The sequence below is a fragment of the Ornithodoros turicata genome, chromosome 3, assembly GCF_037126465.1.
Source record: "Ornithodoros turicata isolate Travis chromosome 3, ASM3712646v1, whole genome shotgun sequence".
In the NCBI taxonomy this organism is placed as follows: domain Eukaryota; kingdom Metazoa; phylum Arthropoda; class Arachnida; order Ixodida; family Argasidae; genus Ornithodoros; species Ornithodoros turicata.
In genome coordinates this window covers 93,890,780-93,904,718 of record NC_088203.1, presented here as the reverse complement: position 1 = coordinate 93,904,718, position 13,939 = coordinate 93,890,780, and the positions used below count along the sequence as shown (strand labels likewise).

Here is a 13,939-nt window from a genome sequence, read left to right as displayed (position 1 = left end):
ATTCTGAATGTCTATTCCAGCTACAAATTTCGAGACGCAGGCGCAGGCTCGGTATCATACGTGAAATCAGTGTTTTTGAATGCGGGTCATATCGCACTTTATCATCATCATCATACTCTTTTGATGCACTTCAAAAATGTATTTTACCATGACTAAGGTAGTTCGAGAGACACGCACAACACAACCACAAGGGAAAAACTTTTTCTTGTGTGTGTCTCTCGCTCCACCTTGGTCATGTCAAGTTATCAACTAGGCCATCTTTCAACCCTATCTTACTTTAAATGGGTGTGTTCTTGCGAAGGAGCTACATTATACCGACAACAGCTTACTTGAAGCGGACAAGTACACACGCAATGATCACAGCACAATTGGGAAGTGATATGGCCCACGTCTATCCCAAGCAGCACAACACGTTTGCCCAATATTGCCAGTATTGCCAATATCGGTCCAATATTGGGCCAAGATATTGTGCTGCTATCTTCGTTTTTGTTGTTGTTGTTGGTGACGTGAAAACGTCTGTAAGTTCGGTTTGGTAGCCAGGTCAAAATTTACGATGCAACGAAATTATGCCGAATTTCATAACACGATAACCTGGCGAGTAATAAACCGATAGCTACCAACCGGCTAGATCCAGATTCACTACGCGTGTAAAATTGCAGCTAACAAGGTCATTGGTCATTGCGGTCATTGGTCTGGGCGTGGCGGGTGCGTGCGAGAGGGACGGAAATATAGTGGTACGCGTACCTTGCGGGTAGTCTATCTCGCGAACGCATAAAGCTAGGACGCCGATCGAGGTGTCGTTGGAATGCGCTCGAGAGGTTCCACCTGGACCTTAAGCGATATCGGCTTCAGCAACAATAACAAAGTTCTTATGAATTTACACTTGAAATATCAAAATTTTGCCAGAATATCGTCATATATGAAACTAAAACATGATCAGAATCGAAGGAAACGGCAACCAGAAGAAAGGGTGGCTCGAGAGGAACTCAAAAAGCGCCCAAAGTCCAGCACCGAGCGATCGAGAAAGCTACGGGAGCGGCGAAGGGGATTAGCGGCGGAGGCAAATTCGACTGCGGGCGCGCACAGCGAGCCCTTACCCTCTAATAATAAATGACTAATGAATGGAATGAATAAATGAGTAAAGACTCGTATTTCTGTCACTAAAATTTCTCAAAGAAGCAAAGGAATCGAAAATTGTGACGTTTTCATGTAAAACACTCTGGCTAGAACATGACTGAGCCCGCCCGAATTTTTTCCCCTTGTTGGTGAAGAATGAATTAATTAGAAGAATGAATTATGAATCGCAATGTCTTCGATGCTGATGACTCAACAAAACTTTTGTATTATTATCTCGTTGGCTATTACGCTTGGCTCCTGCGTTGGCTTGCATACGCACACTTTTTTTTACACTTCGTTTGCGCTAAAAATGTTGTCGCCGCATGAACGGCAGCCTTCGTTCACGAAATATTGTTTGGCGGGTGCGCTACATGATGTAACAATTTTGAAAAAAATAACGTTTTTATCATAGAGTGTACGACAGAAGCCAAAAGAATACCCGGTCTCCTCGACGTTTGTCAGTGTTTATCGAGCTACCGGAACAAGAAGGTTGTGCGCATGCTGCCGCTTGCAATGAGTACCCGAGACCGACCCTCGTCTTCAACCCCTTCCAATGTTATTAGTCACGCCAATGCCCACGAAACGAATTTGCAGATCGTTCATAACCTACTCTACCTAGTCAATGATTTTGTCGTTGCACCCTAAAATTTCTGCGCTCAGCACTATCCATATCCTTCTCCTCCCTCTTGAAAAACCTTTGTGATTGCGAAAAGGAAGCAAATGCTTCTCCCTTCCCTTTTTCTTTCGTGACTTATATACCGAACTGTATCATATTCCTCTCCTCCTTCCTCTTCTCTCGCACATCGATCACTTCAGACATGTTATAAAACGCACGAGGAAGAACAAGGCTAATAATACTGCTGAGCTGCCCCATCTCAAAAACAAATTGGTGAATTTAAAATCGAAGCCGTCCTAGTCTCATTTCGCGTGGTCACTTCAATGACGTTTCTCTTTTATTTTTTTTATCTATCTCTTATGGTGGCTGTGAATTCGTTTTTCGACCGGAAAGGGAAACGAACAATTTCCTTCCGACCGCATTGCGACTCTCATTCCTATTCGGCACTCGACGGCCGCCTTCAGGAATGGCCCCTGTACTTCTTCGTGTAGGACCAGTCATTGGTAATGACGTCTTTCCGGCACATGTAGGGTGTATCTTCCGCTGCGTCCACGCTGGATTCACGGTGGAGAACACAAGTGGCGTAGAAGTCGCGCGGTGAGCGCATGGAAAATGACCTTATGCAAATTTTATTTTGTAGGAGCGCCCTTCTTCTTGCCTTTTCTTTTTTCTTGTCCCGTTTTCTAAACTCGTGGCTCTGACATAAATGTATCTGACTCATTGAGCCAGTACGTGTGTACACTGTTAAAACAGCACTTCACCACATAGCACCTGTTAGCCAACCATCATACCGAATGATATCATTCTGTGTCATGATCTGTTCAAAACAGGGGGAGGCGCCTATCTGGGGCAAGATAATCTGTCCCAGATAGGCGCCTCCTCCCATTTTCAACAAATCAATGCACAGAATGATATCATTCGGAATGATGGTTGGCTAACAGGTGCTATGTGGTGAAGTTCTCTTTTAACAGTGTACCTATCCACCAGGCACAACTTTATACCCTAGTCAGACTGCAAACCTAAGTCCATTAGCGGAACCGGCCATTACTTCACCTGTAGTCCAACCATGATTTGGAATGACATCGTTCTCTGCCGTGGCTTGTTGAATTTTTTTGTGGCAATTATGAACTGCATAAGTGTAACAAAAAAGGTGTACGCCTCCCATTTTCAACAAATCAGGGCAGAGAACGCTGTCATTCGAAACGATGGTTGGACTAGAGGCGAAGTAACGGCCGTTCGGCTAACAGACTTAGCTTAGCCGTCTGACTAGGGTATTAGTTTAATGACTTAAAGGAGGTAAGAACTCCTATCTGCAGGTATTTAGTTACGGGTGTAATAGGTGTAATATTGTTCTTCTACGCTTCGTAATTCTATTTACAATTTATTGTTCACTACTTCTCCTTCATAACGTGTGCAGCGTTAATACAAAAACGCACTTGTTTTCGGATACGGGCGAGTAGACGTATCGTCATCCAGATACCTCTATCCATTGGTACGTCATTTGAGAACTGCAGAACCCAACCAGACGCCAACGCGAAGGTACACATAACGTTCTGCACTACACTCTTAAAAGTGACCTTCACCACGTAGCACGCTCCTAGCCAACCATCATCCCGATTGACAACGTTCTCATTTTGTAGCCGTACATAAGGGTTACATAAGATGCTCCGCCTCCCGTTATCAACAAATCATGGGCGAGAACGTTGTCATTCGGGACGATGGTTGGCTTGGAGCGTGCTATATGTGGTGAAGATACGGACCTATCGGATTCATCTATACAAAGTGTCACAGCCAACAATGTTAAAACCGCCGTTTGGAGCCGACACAGTCGGCGGGCTTGCTTGGTAGAGTTCACAGCTCCTTTAATGTTCAGAGGTACAAGTCGCTCAGACACGCCGTCTTCCGCTATGAACGTTAAATGTGGTGTGTCGAGATTTCAGCGCACGTTAAAGAGTCCTCAGGTGGGCAAAATTAATTCACAGAAACGTACAAAGGGGCGTCGCTCATGATCGCAGTTGTCTCGAGACGTAAATCCCCTAATTATTATTATTAATGTTCCGTGGCACAGGGCCAGCCAAAGGCGAAATAGCCCCACCAACATGACTAGTTAACGCATTCGTCCATCATAGAATTTGATGAGAAATAATTAGAAATATTCATCGTGAGGTATTATAACGCAGTGCTACCTCTAGCGAGCGTTATTTTTATAATGCCTCAGTTCAGTGTAGAGAAATGCTACGAGATGGTACGTACTTAATGCTGAGCTCAGTGTATCAAGCATGCATATCTTCGGAGGACTGGGTTAGATTCCTCAGGTTCTCAAGCTTTGGTAACATGAGGGATGTTTTGTGAAACTAGGAATTCGAAACGACACATATTTATAATAGTACTTTTAAGATCTGTCAAAGCCACAAAGTGGAGGTCCTCCTGTAAAGCGTGCTTGGCCACAGTTAGTACCTTGCTGAGACAGAGCCAACTTTACAATTTTTCTGGGAAAAAAATTAATCGTTCCGAGTGCCGAAGTTTTCTGATCTGATGAAAACGAGGGGCGTACGCCAATCTCGTAACACTTAGCTCATATCTAGAGCCTTACCGAAAAGGCGTACGCCTCTAGTTTTCAAAATTCAGGCGACAGAACGGTATCACACTCTAAGCGCAGGTCGACTACGAGTGTAGTAAGTGGTGAAGCTTTCTTTACAGAGTGCAGGCAATTTAACCAAATGAATGTTTTTTCTATGAAATAACGAAGGCAACAGCAAAAAACGCAATAATCGTGGCTACGTGTATGTGTGAATGACGCACTAAAAAGCGCCGTGCACGACGTCGGAGGTCCAAACGGGCTGTATTGGTTTCCTCGCCACTAATCAACATGCAATGAAGGGATGCAAAACATAACGTTTATCGCTTCTTCTCCTTCGCAGACACCAACTGGAGCATGGGTTCCACTGCGCTGTGGGCGGCCGCTATGAGTGCTGTGGCCGCATTTTTACTAGTGTTTATCGCCCTTACGCTGGGAAAATTTCGACGGAAAATACTCTTCAATCGAGGTAAGTGAACGAGCCTTATTAGACACGTATAAAAAAAAATAGTGTTTAGAACAAAAAGAGTTCGTCGTAAACGCGCACAGCAGTAGCCGTCTTTCTCAGAGTTTTACAAGCGCCGTTGCCAGGGCAGAGAACAACTGCTCTGAACTAAGTTTCGGCTTTCTTTTCTTGTAAGCGATAGCTTTGTGGGGCCCACCAACATAAAACCGTGTAAATCCGTCCGTCAACAGTTGTAGAGAGAAAAGAAGAGAGAGTAGTGCAAAAAGAAAGAAGGGTCGGGGAGGGGGACCAGAAGACGACCACGTGACCAGATATTTACCGCCAATGATGGCCCTTTGACGCTGCCGGGTTTGGACGTGTTTCGCAGAATGCCCAGAGATCCAGCCGAATTTTTTTCTTGTCATTTTTTCCTTGTCTCGAACCCAATACTCAATGCTTGTGAGCTCCTATATTCACAAATGACACCTACTCGCGAGGTTCTGTTCACAAAAGTACAAAAGAGTACAAACACGTTACAAAAGTGCGTAGCTCTTGTGTCGGCTCATTTGCATAGCGATATCCAGCTATGGATATTTCAACACACGTGCGCGTTTAAGGGTTCTTTAAACATGGAATGGCTTTCAACGAGGGACATCTCCCGTTCTATTATCTTCCTTGTGCGCGAAATCCCCTAATTAAAGAGTTAATTAATGAATTTTAAGTAATTAGTCTTCATGTAGTTACATACTGTCTTCGAGAGAATGTTTGCCTGGTCATATAACTCAACTGCAAAAACGGCATCTATTTTGCTCCGCAACTTTTTTTTTCTTTTTTTGTAAAATGCTGTAACGACTATAGAAAAAAAAACACCCTGTATATCATTCGCCTCCAATCAATCAGACCTCTCAACACATTTTTTTCCAACTGTCCCAAGCACCATAAAGGCAACCCAGCTTGCGCAATTTGAATAATGCCCAACTTTGAAAGTATAATGCGTGTAATCGGTAACGTACGCTTAACTGGTCCTGTCGTGGCAATCGCTCATTTGGGAGTATTTCCTGGGACAGAGATAACGATATCGGCGCATTGTTCATAACGCCCAGAAGTGGCCCCAGATATTCTAGTAATATATTTGCATTTATTTTCCAGGTCAACACGTCTGGGATGGAAACCCCACGTACGTGTCTCTTTCTCTCTGCATATTATTACTTTTTGCACCTCCGTCATTGTTAGTTTTGTTTTCTTGCCAGTGCCGTTTTCTTTCTTTCTTTCTAACATGCATTAGTTCTCTTTACTCTTGGAGAAGAGCCAATAAACGGATAAATAGCGCAATGAAGCATTTAACGCCCATATATGGTTTGGTCCTCAAAACATAAGCGTTAGTAACACTATACCGTGGTGCTAGTTTAGGAAATGAGGCTTGGTGCGCTATTGTGAAGGGTAGCTAGCATGGTGTAACTTATAGCGTCTCTCACAGGCAGTGGGTGTTGATTGAAATCCTATTGCTGACGGCTTTGCATCAAATGCCATCTTTAACGAGAAAATGAAATAAAATACGGTTGCTCGACATACAGCTTGTCACGACTTAACATTCGGAACGTCGTCACTTCCTTCAAGAGCTATTGCGTTTCGCGTGTCACGGATATCTCGGTTTACACGCGCTTAAACGATGCTTCGAATGTGGCCTTGGAGACGCCCACAGTCTTCTACCCAGAGCAGATTCGTTGTACATGAGGCTACATCGATAACATGCGCGGTGCGAGCCCAATTGGCTCTTTGCATTTCGGAATCCATCGTACTCAAAATAGCACGAAACTCACCGAGTACGCTCCCTTCCTGCCTCAGAACGCTCACACAGTACACACCCACAGAATAGAACAATTATAGGATACGTGCTTACAAATATAGGCTTATTACATAGGCTTATAAAATACAAATATAGACACCATGATATAGGCTTATAAACAACAATAAAAGTTATATTTTTATCTGCATGTACCACGCGACCCACGGCGCAACGTGCTGCTGCTTCTTGTGATATCGCTTATTATTAATATTCCCACGCATCACACGCTGAGCTTAGCGTGAACGCGCCCCAAAATTATGCGTAAGACTTCGGTACTCCGCGTTGCGTTTTAGTTCCGCTACTCCATTATTAATACTATGCCCTTACATTAAAACGCGCTGACTGTCTGTGAAACGAGCGAAACGAAATCACAAGAGCTCAATTTACTCCCCCGCTGAAACATGCATGCAGTACATGGTAGGTGGTTTTAAAATATTCATCGAGGCATAATGCGTTTATTTTTTTGTTGTTGTTTTTTTTTTGTTATTTGGCTACATAACCCCGTATCTCTGCTATATCTTCTTATTGCTACCTGCTGCGAGGAACTCGACCTTTTGATGTCACATTCGTGTAATCTGAAGCCAGGAGGTGATTACAGTTCCTGTCACCAGAACGGGGTTTATTCCGAGGAAACGTTTATATCGGTCCACGTCACTGTGCGCGTTAAAGTGCTGCGGAAACATGGGCTCGGTAGGATACCAATAAGAAAAAGCGGTTGATGGAATGTTATATATGTTATATTATAATGTACATGCGAATATTTCGGTGAGTTGTTGTTAACGTTTCACTCAGCCCTATATTGCTGCGTCATGAACCGCTCAGATTCTCTAAAGGCGTGTACTAGTTTTTATATGAAGGTTGGTATTAAAGCGTTACAAGTGTGGCGACCTACAGATGCCGGTCATCGTCAGAGCGTCAGCATCGCGTCGTCGTCGTCAGCATCCATACGCGGCTTATCACAGTTATCGCGAGCGAGATCATGTGGTGCGCCAAGTGCATAGGCGTGTACAGAGTTGTGTAACGCTGTATTTGAAAGTTGTTGTCAGTAAAGGTTCACGTCTCAAACAGAGCTGTTCCAATGAGCCTCACTCCTACCAACACAAGTATATTTTATTTATTTATTTATTTAATATTTATCATTTCATACATGACATTAGTTTAATTAATATTAATAGCAATAATAACTCGTTCAGTTTCTTCACAGGCAATTCGTAATCCTTTCTTCACAATTCACAAATTCTATTCACAATTCGTGACATTTAAAAGCCAGCTTATCGTGATTCCTTTGTGGCAGCTCAACATCTCGTCATTAGACCTCGATCGAACGACGAAACACTGCCCGCGGCGTTGCGATGCGAACATCCTCAAGCACGGTTATATCCTTCTAAGCTGAACTGTATATGCACAGAGAGCGTCAAATACGTATTCAAGGTAGCACTTATAGGTACATGGTCGAAGCGTGGATATTCAGAGGGAGCACCGCTAGAATATTGTGCCGGAGAACCAGTGCCTGAGAGCCGTTCGAATGCATGTCTCACGTTCAGCGAGACATTTTTCAGCGCCATGTCGTTGCAGCATTTTCGTTGCAATACTTTTCCAATTTTGTCGTCATAAAGTAATATTGTCACAAATGGAAGAGCAGGAAACTCTCACTGTGAATGCAGCATCGACATGTCAAAAAGGAATTGTTTTTTCGATATCCGAATTGAAAGCTCGAGATACCGTAGCGTGAACTCTCTTACCGCTGCTTGCCAGCGCCAAAGTGACGCGTACACACACAAAAAAAAATATTAATGTCAATATGTGACAATACGATGCGAGTATTGCTCTTCGCAGACGAAATTTCACGGCAGCTTGTTCGTTGAACAATGCGTGGAAAGTGCTTCAGGTTCAGATGTAACGTTATTTACGAAGCAAACGCACGTTGCTACTGCGGGCGGAGACAGAACCTGTTCGCACATATGTTCATTAGCGGTCTTCTGTCTCGTGTAACGGGGGAACCATGTTTATCCAACTGAAAGGGGGACAAGGGAGGGGCATGTTTATAGCAGACAGTGGGGCTTATTCCGGGCTGGACCGGTTGTAAAGAGACGGGCTTTTCGAAGGATTACGACGACGAAGTATCGAGTAACCTTCGCTTTAATGAGGACAGAAATTTTCGCCATCATCGAGCGGGAGCTTTAGTAATGGAGAGTTCGGAGGGACGCTTGTTATTTCCCGAAGTGAAGTGGGATCGACAGGGCTGTTTTAACGAGTGGACAAACGCTGTAACAATAACAGAGTGTGTCTGTGTGTGTGTGTGCGTTGGACGCAGAGGGCTTGCTGCGCTATGTTTTCTCGGCTTTTCTGTAACTCGGCTGCCCCCTGTTATTGGATCCCGCGTCGACTCCAATAGGAGGGCTATCGGGGGAAAAAGCTTCTTCCTCTGTGGTATACGCGCGGTGTCGCTAGAAACGTTTCCCAAATTTAACTTCAATTTCGAGAACTGATTTTAGAGGAATGGGTTTGGCGACTTCTCCAGGTGACAACGAAAGTGCACATTGATCAAACAGGAATGGATTCGCATGAAAACTAGGCGTGGACGAAAACACGTAAAAAATAAAGCTGCGGTTAGGTTCGGAATGCTAATACGCCGTCACATGTCCTGTGATCCCCTTTTTTTACGAGCCATGGTGCAATTATATTTTATGTCGCATACATAAAGCTCTGATCACTACTACACCCTTAAAAAAGGGTGTACTTTAACTCCTTTCCTTGCCACATATATAACACCCTTTTAGAGAGTACAATTACTCACAAAAAGGGAGTCTCCTCACTCCCTCAAGGGAGTAGCACAACACCTTTCTTCCTACTGGAGAGTAGTATTACTCTCCCGCAGGGAGAAGGTGTTATACTACTCCCTTGAGGGAGTGAGGAGACAACCTTTTGAGAGTAATTGTACTCTCCAAAGTGTGCCCTTTATGTGCCCTGAACGTTGAAAACGGGGGCGTACGCCTTTTTTGTGACAATTATGAACAGCGTAAGTGTCACAAAAAAAGGCGTACGCGTCCCGTTTTCTACAAATCAGGGCAGATATGGTTGGCTAGGAGCGTGCTATGCGGTGAAGTTCATTTCTAAGAGCGCACTCACAGGTAGCGTACATTCGTCGCATAAATTGTTCTAGGCCAGCCAACCAACCAACCTTCAGAATCGTATCGTTTTATCTTCCGATTGGAAGGAAACTTGATATATAAAAAGGTGCGCGCCCCCTTTTTTCGGAGAGGCTTGTACGTTCATTTTTAAGAGTATAGTATTATAGGTTATGAACAATCCACACAGTTACCGTAAGGCTAGCGTACATGTCGCGAAAATTGCTGAATTAAGACTGGTGAGGCTTTCATTGAAAACTTGACACTTCTATTCGAATATAATCGTGCTAAGAGCCACGCCTATCCACGACATACCCTCAAGCTGCTGGAGAGTTACAGTCTTGCCAGAAATCCCGACAGATTAAGAGGCCGTGGCCTTAAGAGGAGATGCCTGTCCAGTAAACGCCGCAAGGAAATGCTTTTCTCTCGAGCAAATTTCAGACACCCCAATTAAAAGAACTTGTCGAGGCTCTCTCTCTCTCTCTGCGCATGGTTAAATCGCTGTGGAATTGTGGCTTACGCAAACAAACATGGGCAAGCGGATAAGGCGCGCAAGACGCTAGCTAGAGTCGCTAACAGGATTAGAAAGCTCTCGTGAGAGCCGCACTAAAGAAACACGTCTCGAGAGAGAGAGAGAGGCGGGCAGAAATTAAGAGAAGTAAGTTGGATCTCTGAAGGGCTGCCTTTTAGGGAAAGAAATAAGAAAACAGTTTGAAGGCGTTCTTGAACGTAACGAATGGCTGCTTTTCTGCTTTGCAATTGCTGCCTTCTATTCCCGATGCCATTCGGGAGTACGGAAATGGTGAAATTTAATTGCTCCGCATTTGCGAAGGCACGAACGCCAGGAAGTAAGTGGCATAAAGTTAGTGGCTCGGTTTGTTTCCTTTCTGGAAAGAGGAAGGCGAACTTGCGTTCGGTAAGTCTGGGGAGTCGGTGAGTGGAAGTTCGGGGATAGAACAGATGCAGGATATATGTGGTATAGGTATAGAACCCTAAGCACCCGGTTTGTACCCTCCTAAAACAGGTGGCGGTGGTGAAAGGGGTCGCCGTTGTCGGCCTCACAGAGGTGGGCATCGTCACGACTGATGCCCTGGGGAAATGTGCGTCCTGGGCCGCCTTCTATAAAGGGAACTGTGCCGACATATGTCTGAAAGCATCTAAGGAAAACCCAGGAAAACCCCAAGACAGCACAGCCGGCACTGGGATTCGAACCCGGGTACCTCCCAGTCTCGACGTGACCTCCTAAAACAAGGGGGGGGGGGGTCGAGGTAGCGGCCCTATTCAGATCTATGTCCGTAGCGCGAACGTGTCGTTCGGGAGCGAGAACACGTGCTATGTGACGCAACGTAACGCTAGCGATGAGAATTTGGCATTCCCTGCGCTCCAAACGCGTCGCCCGTAAGCGACGGTGTCGCTCACGGGAACGACAGCCTCCACACTGTCGTTATGGTGGGTTATACTGTCGTTAAGCTGAGCGAGGTCTGTCAAGGTGGCTGCAAGTTTCTTCGCGTGGCACTTATGGACACCGCCACAGCTTGCGCCGGTGTTTAGATCGGGCGACAACGTGTTTGGATCAAATGAAACGTCTTCATTTAAACTTCTTCATCGCGTAGGCAATTCCTCACTATCCCCCCATACATGTCAGAGCACAATACACAAAGGTCTGCCTAAAACTTACATTTCTCCACTTGGGAATTTAATATCGCGCCTAATTCTGCCCACTGATTCAGATTGCGTGTAGGTCGTCAGCAAAATGTCCGTGAATAAATTGCTTCACACAACTTCATATTATACACAACTTTATACGTAACTTCATATTATTCGTGCGTTGAGCGAGAAGCGAGAGTCTTCTTCTCCATCGTCAACGCGTCGTCGTCTGCTTCCAAATCAAGGGGAATCCCACGTGATTCTCCTCCTGCTACAGTATTGGCTGAGAGCGCGGCGTCTCGTTCCCAGACGTCTTAACCTCTAACGACAGTCAACAAACCAGGCGCAGTGTCGTTAAAAGCGACATGGGAATACCAAAACTGGCAAGTATCACTCCCGGCGCTCGTTATCGCCTTCTACCGATACTCCTCTATCGACACCGTCGCTGGCGCTCGACAGCGGCTCGGAATAGGGCCCCTGACACGGGGAGAGCGCGTGGCGCATGTCTTTTGGTGACGATTGGCAAAATTGTCACAAACAATAAAAAGAAAAGAACGTACGCCTCCCGCTTTCAACGTATAGACGACCCTCTGTATAGATACATGTTTCGTCAAGACAAGACCGGTTCGAGCTTATATTTTGCTATGGTGGGCAAGAAACGGGAAAAATGCGTCACCTGATAGGCTGATGAAGCTGATAATGTCCACCAGCATGCTTTGCGCGGCGGCAAAACGTAATCAATGACGCGGGACGTTGGGGTCGTCTATAGGGGAGAGAATGTCATATCGGATGACGACTGGCTACACTTTTAAAAATGAACTTCACCACATAGCACGCTCCTAGCCAACCATCATCCCGAATGACAACGTTCTCGCCCTAGATTTGTTGAAAACGGGAGGAGGAGCCTATTTTGTGCCGTGCATAATGGCACAAAATAGGCTCCTCCTCCCGTTTTCAACAAATCAGGGGCAAGAACGTTGTCATTCGGGATGATGGTTGGCTAGGAGCGTGCTATGTGGTGAAGTTCATTTTTAAGAGTGTAGGAGCGCATTATGTAGTGAAGCTCTGTTTTGAGGCTGTACATAAGGTGCACTGGAAAAGACTCGACAGTAAAATTGTCATGGACATTCTAAAAACAGAACTTCACCGCGTAGCACGCTGTGCGTCGACGTTTGCCGCGAATGATAGGGTTATCTCTTCTGATTCGAAGACCAGCTGCATTACCGAGCGGTTTAAGGCGTCCCGCTGGTTGGTGGTAGCCAAGGTCGTGCTGAAGACTGGGAGGTGGTGAGGTTCGAATCCTCCCACCGGCTGCGCTGTCTGAGGTTTTCCCTAGATGTTCCGAAGACTTTCCAGACGAATGTCGGCACAGTTCCCCTGAAGTCGACCCAGGACGCATACTAACCTCCCTGTCCCCCCACTCCTTCCTGCTGTCCTCTCTCCATCTGTCCGCATCTGTACGCCGCTCATAGCGATAGTTGCTTCGTGGCGCTAGCACGGAACAAAAATGATTCGAAGAGAGAAGGGCGCACGCCTTTTTGTGTACCTAATCATATATCCAAGTTCTGTTTCTAGTTGTAGGTGATACATTCATATGAGTAAATTAATTAATTAAATGAAAATCTATGGAACAGGCTAATTGGTTGCTATATCGTACGATGCAGGAAGTATTGAACTTTTGAAATCAATAGGAACCTTCTTCTATGTCCAAGCTATCGAAGGACGACTTAGACATAGAAGAAGGTTCCTATTCGATTTCAAACGTTCAATACATCCTGCAGCGTACGATATAACAACCAATCATCCTGCTCCATAGACCACTAGAAAAACCATCAGAAGACCATCAGAAAAAAAAAAATTAAGAAAATGCGTACATGTGAACATTTCGGATGGCATGCACTCTAGAAACACGAATTCACCACATAGTACGCTCTTCGCAAATCACCATCGTTCTGCCCCCTGATTGGTTAAAAACGGGAGGCGGAGCCTATTTTGTGCCATTATGCCGTACATAATAGATACAAAATAGCCTCCGCCTCCCGTTTTCAACAAATCAGGGGCAACAAAGTTGTCATTCGGGATGATGGTTGGCTAGGAGTGTGCTACGCGGTGAAGTTGTGTTTTAACAATGTAGCATCCACAGCCTCGTTGTCAATAGTATTTCGCAATTATGATGCGCAAGTTGGGCTCTCTAACCTTTAGTAAATACGTATGCTGTCTGGAGATAAAGTAACAGTAGTTGTAGTAACACACACACACAGAGATACGATGATGAGATGGGGCTGATGTAGTAACAGTTGGTGTAGTAACACTTGTAAAAGGAGGTATTGCCAGTGCGTATGAGTGATACGATTTTAATTTTTCTCTATTCAAAGAGATAAACGAGGAACGAGGAGATTTTCACAATAATTCTTGGTTGCTTTTTTACCTCATCTGCCATGTCATTTTTTAAGTATTGTGCACCGAAAGGAGACGATCGTCTGGATAAACCGTGTACACAAGAAAATCAGCATTGTGCATGCCAAGAGATATGAAGTCTGATAACGCCGCATTACAACATTTA

The 13,939-nt window shown here is 45.0% G+C and overlaps 1 protein-coding gene and 1 long non-coding RNA gene across 3 annotated transcripts in view; one reads left to right on the top strand and one right to left on the bottom strand.

Annotated features, from left to right (window-relative positions):
• The window catches only part of LOC135388853 (uncharacterized), a 203,483-nt gene that overhangs the window by 164,277 nt on the left and 25,267 nt on the right, over positions 1-13,939 (bottom strand). The window lies entirely within an intron of this gene.
• The window catches only part of LOC135388851 (hemicentin-1-like), a 381,823-nt gene that overhangs the window by 348,848 nt on the left and 19,036 nt on the right, over positions 1-13,939 (top strand). For both annotated transcript variants that reach the window (XM_064618697.1, XM_064618696.1), the window contains exons 9-10: positions 4,654-4,779; positions 5,905-5,932. In XM_064618697.1, coding sequence (XP_064474767.1) covers positions 4,654-4,779; positions 5,905-5,932 — 154 coding nt within the window. The remainder of the gene's footprint in view (positions 1-4,653; positions 4,780-5,904; positions 5,933-13,939) is intronic.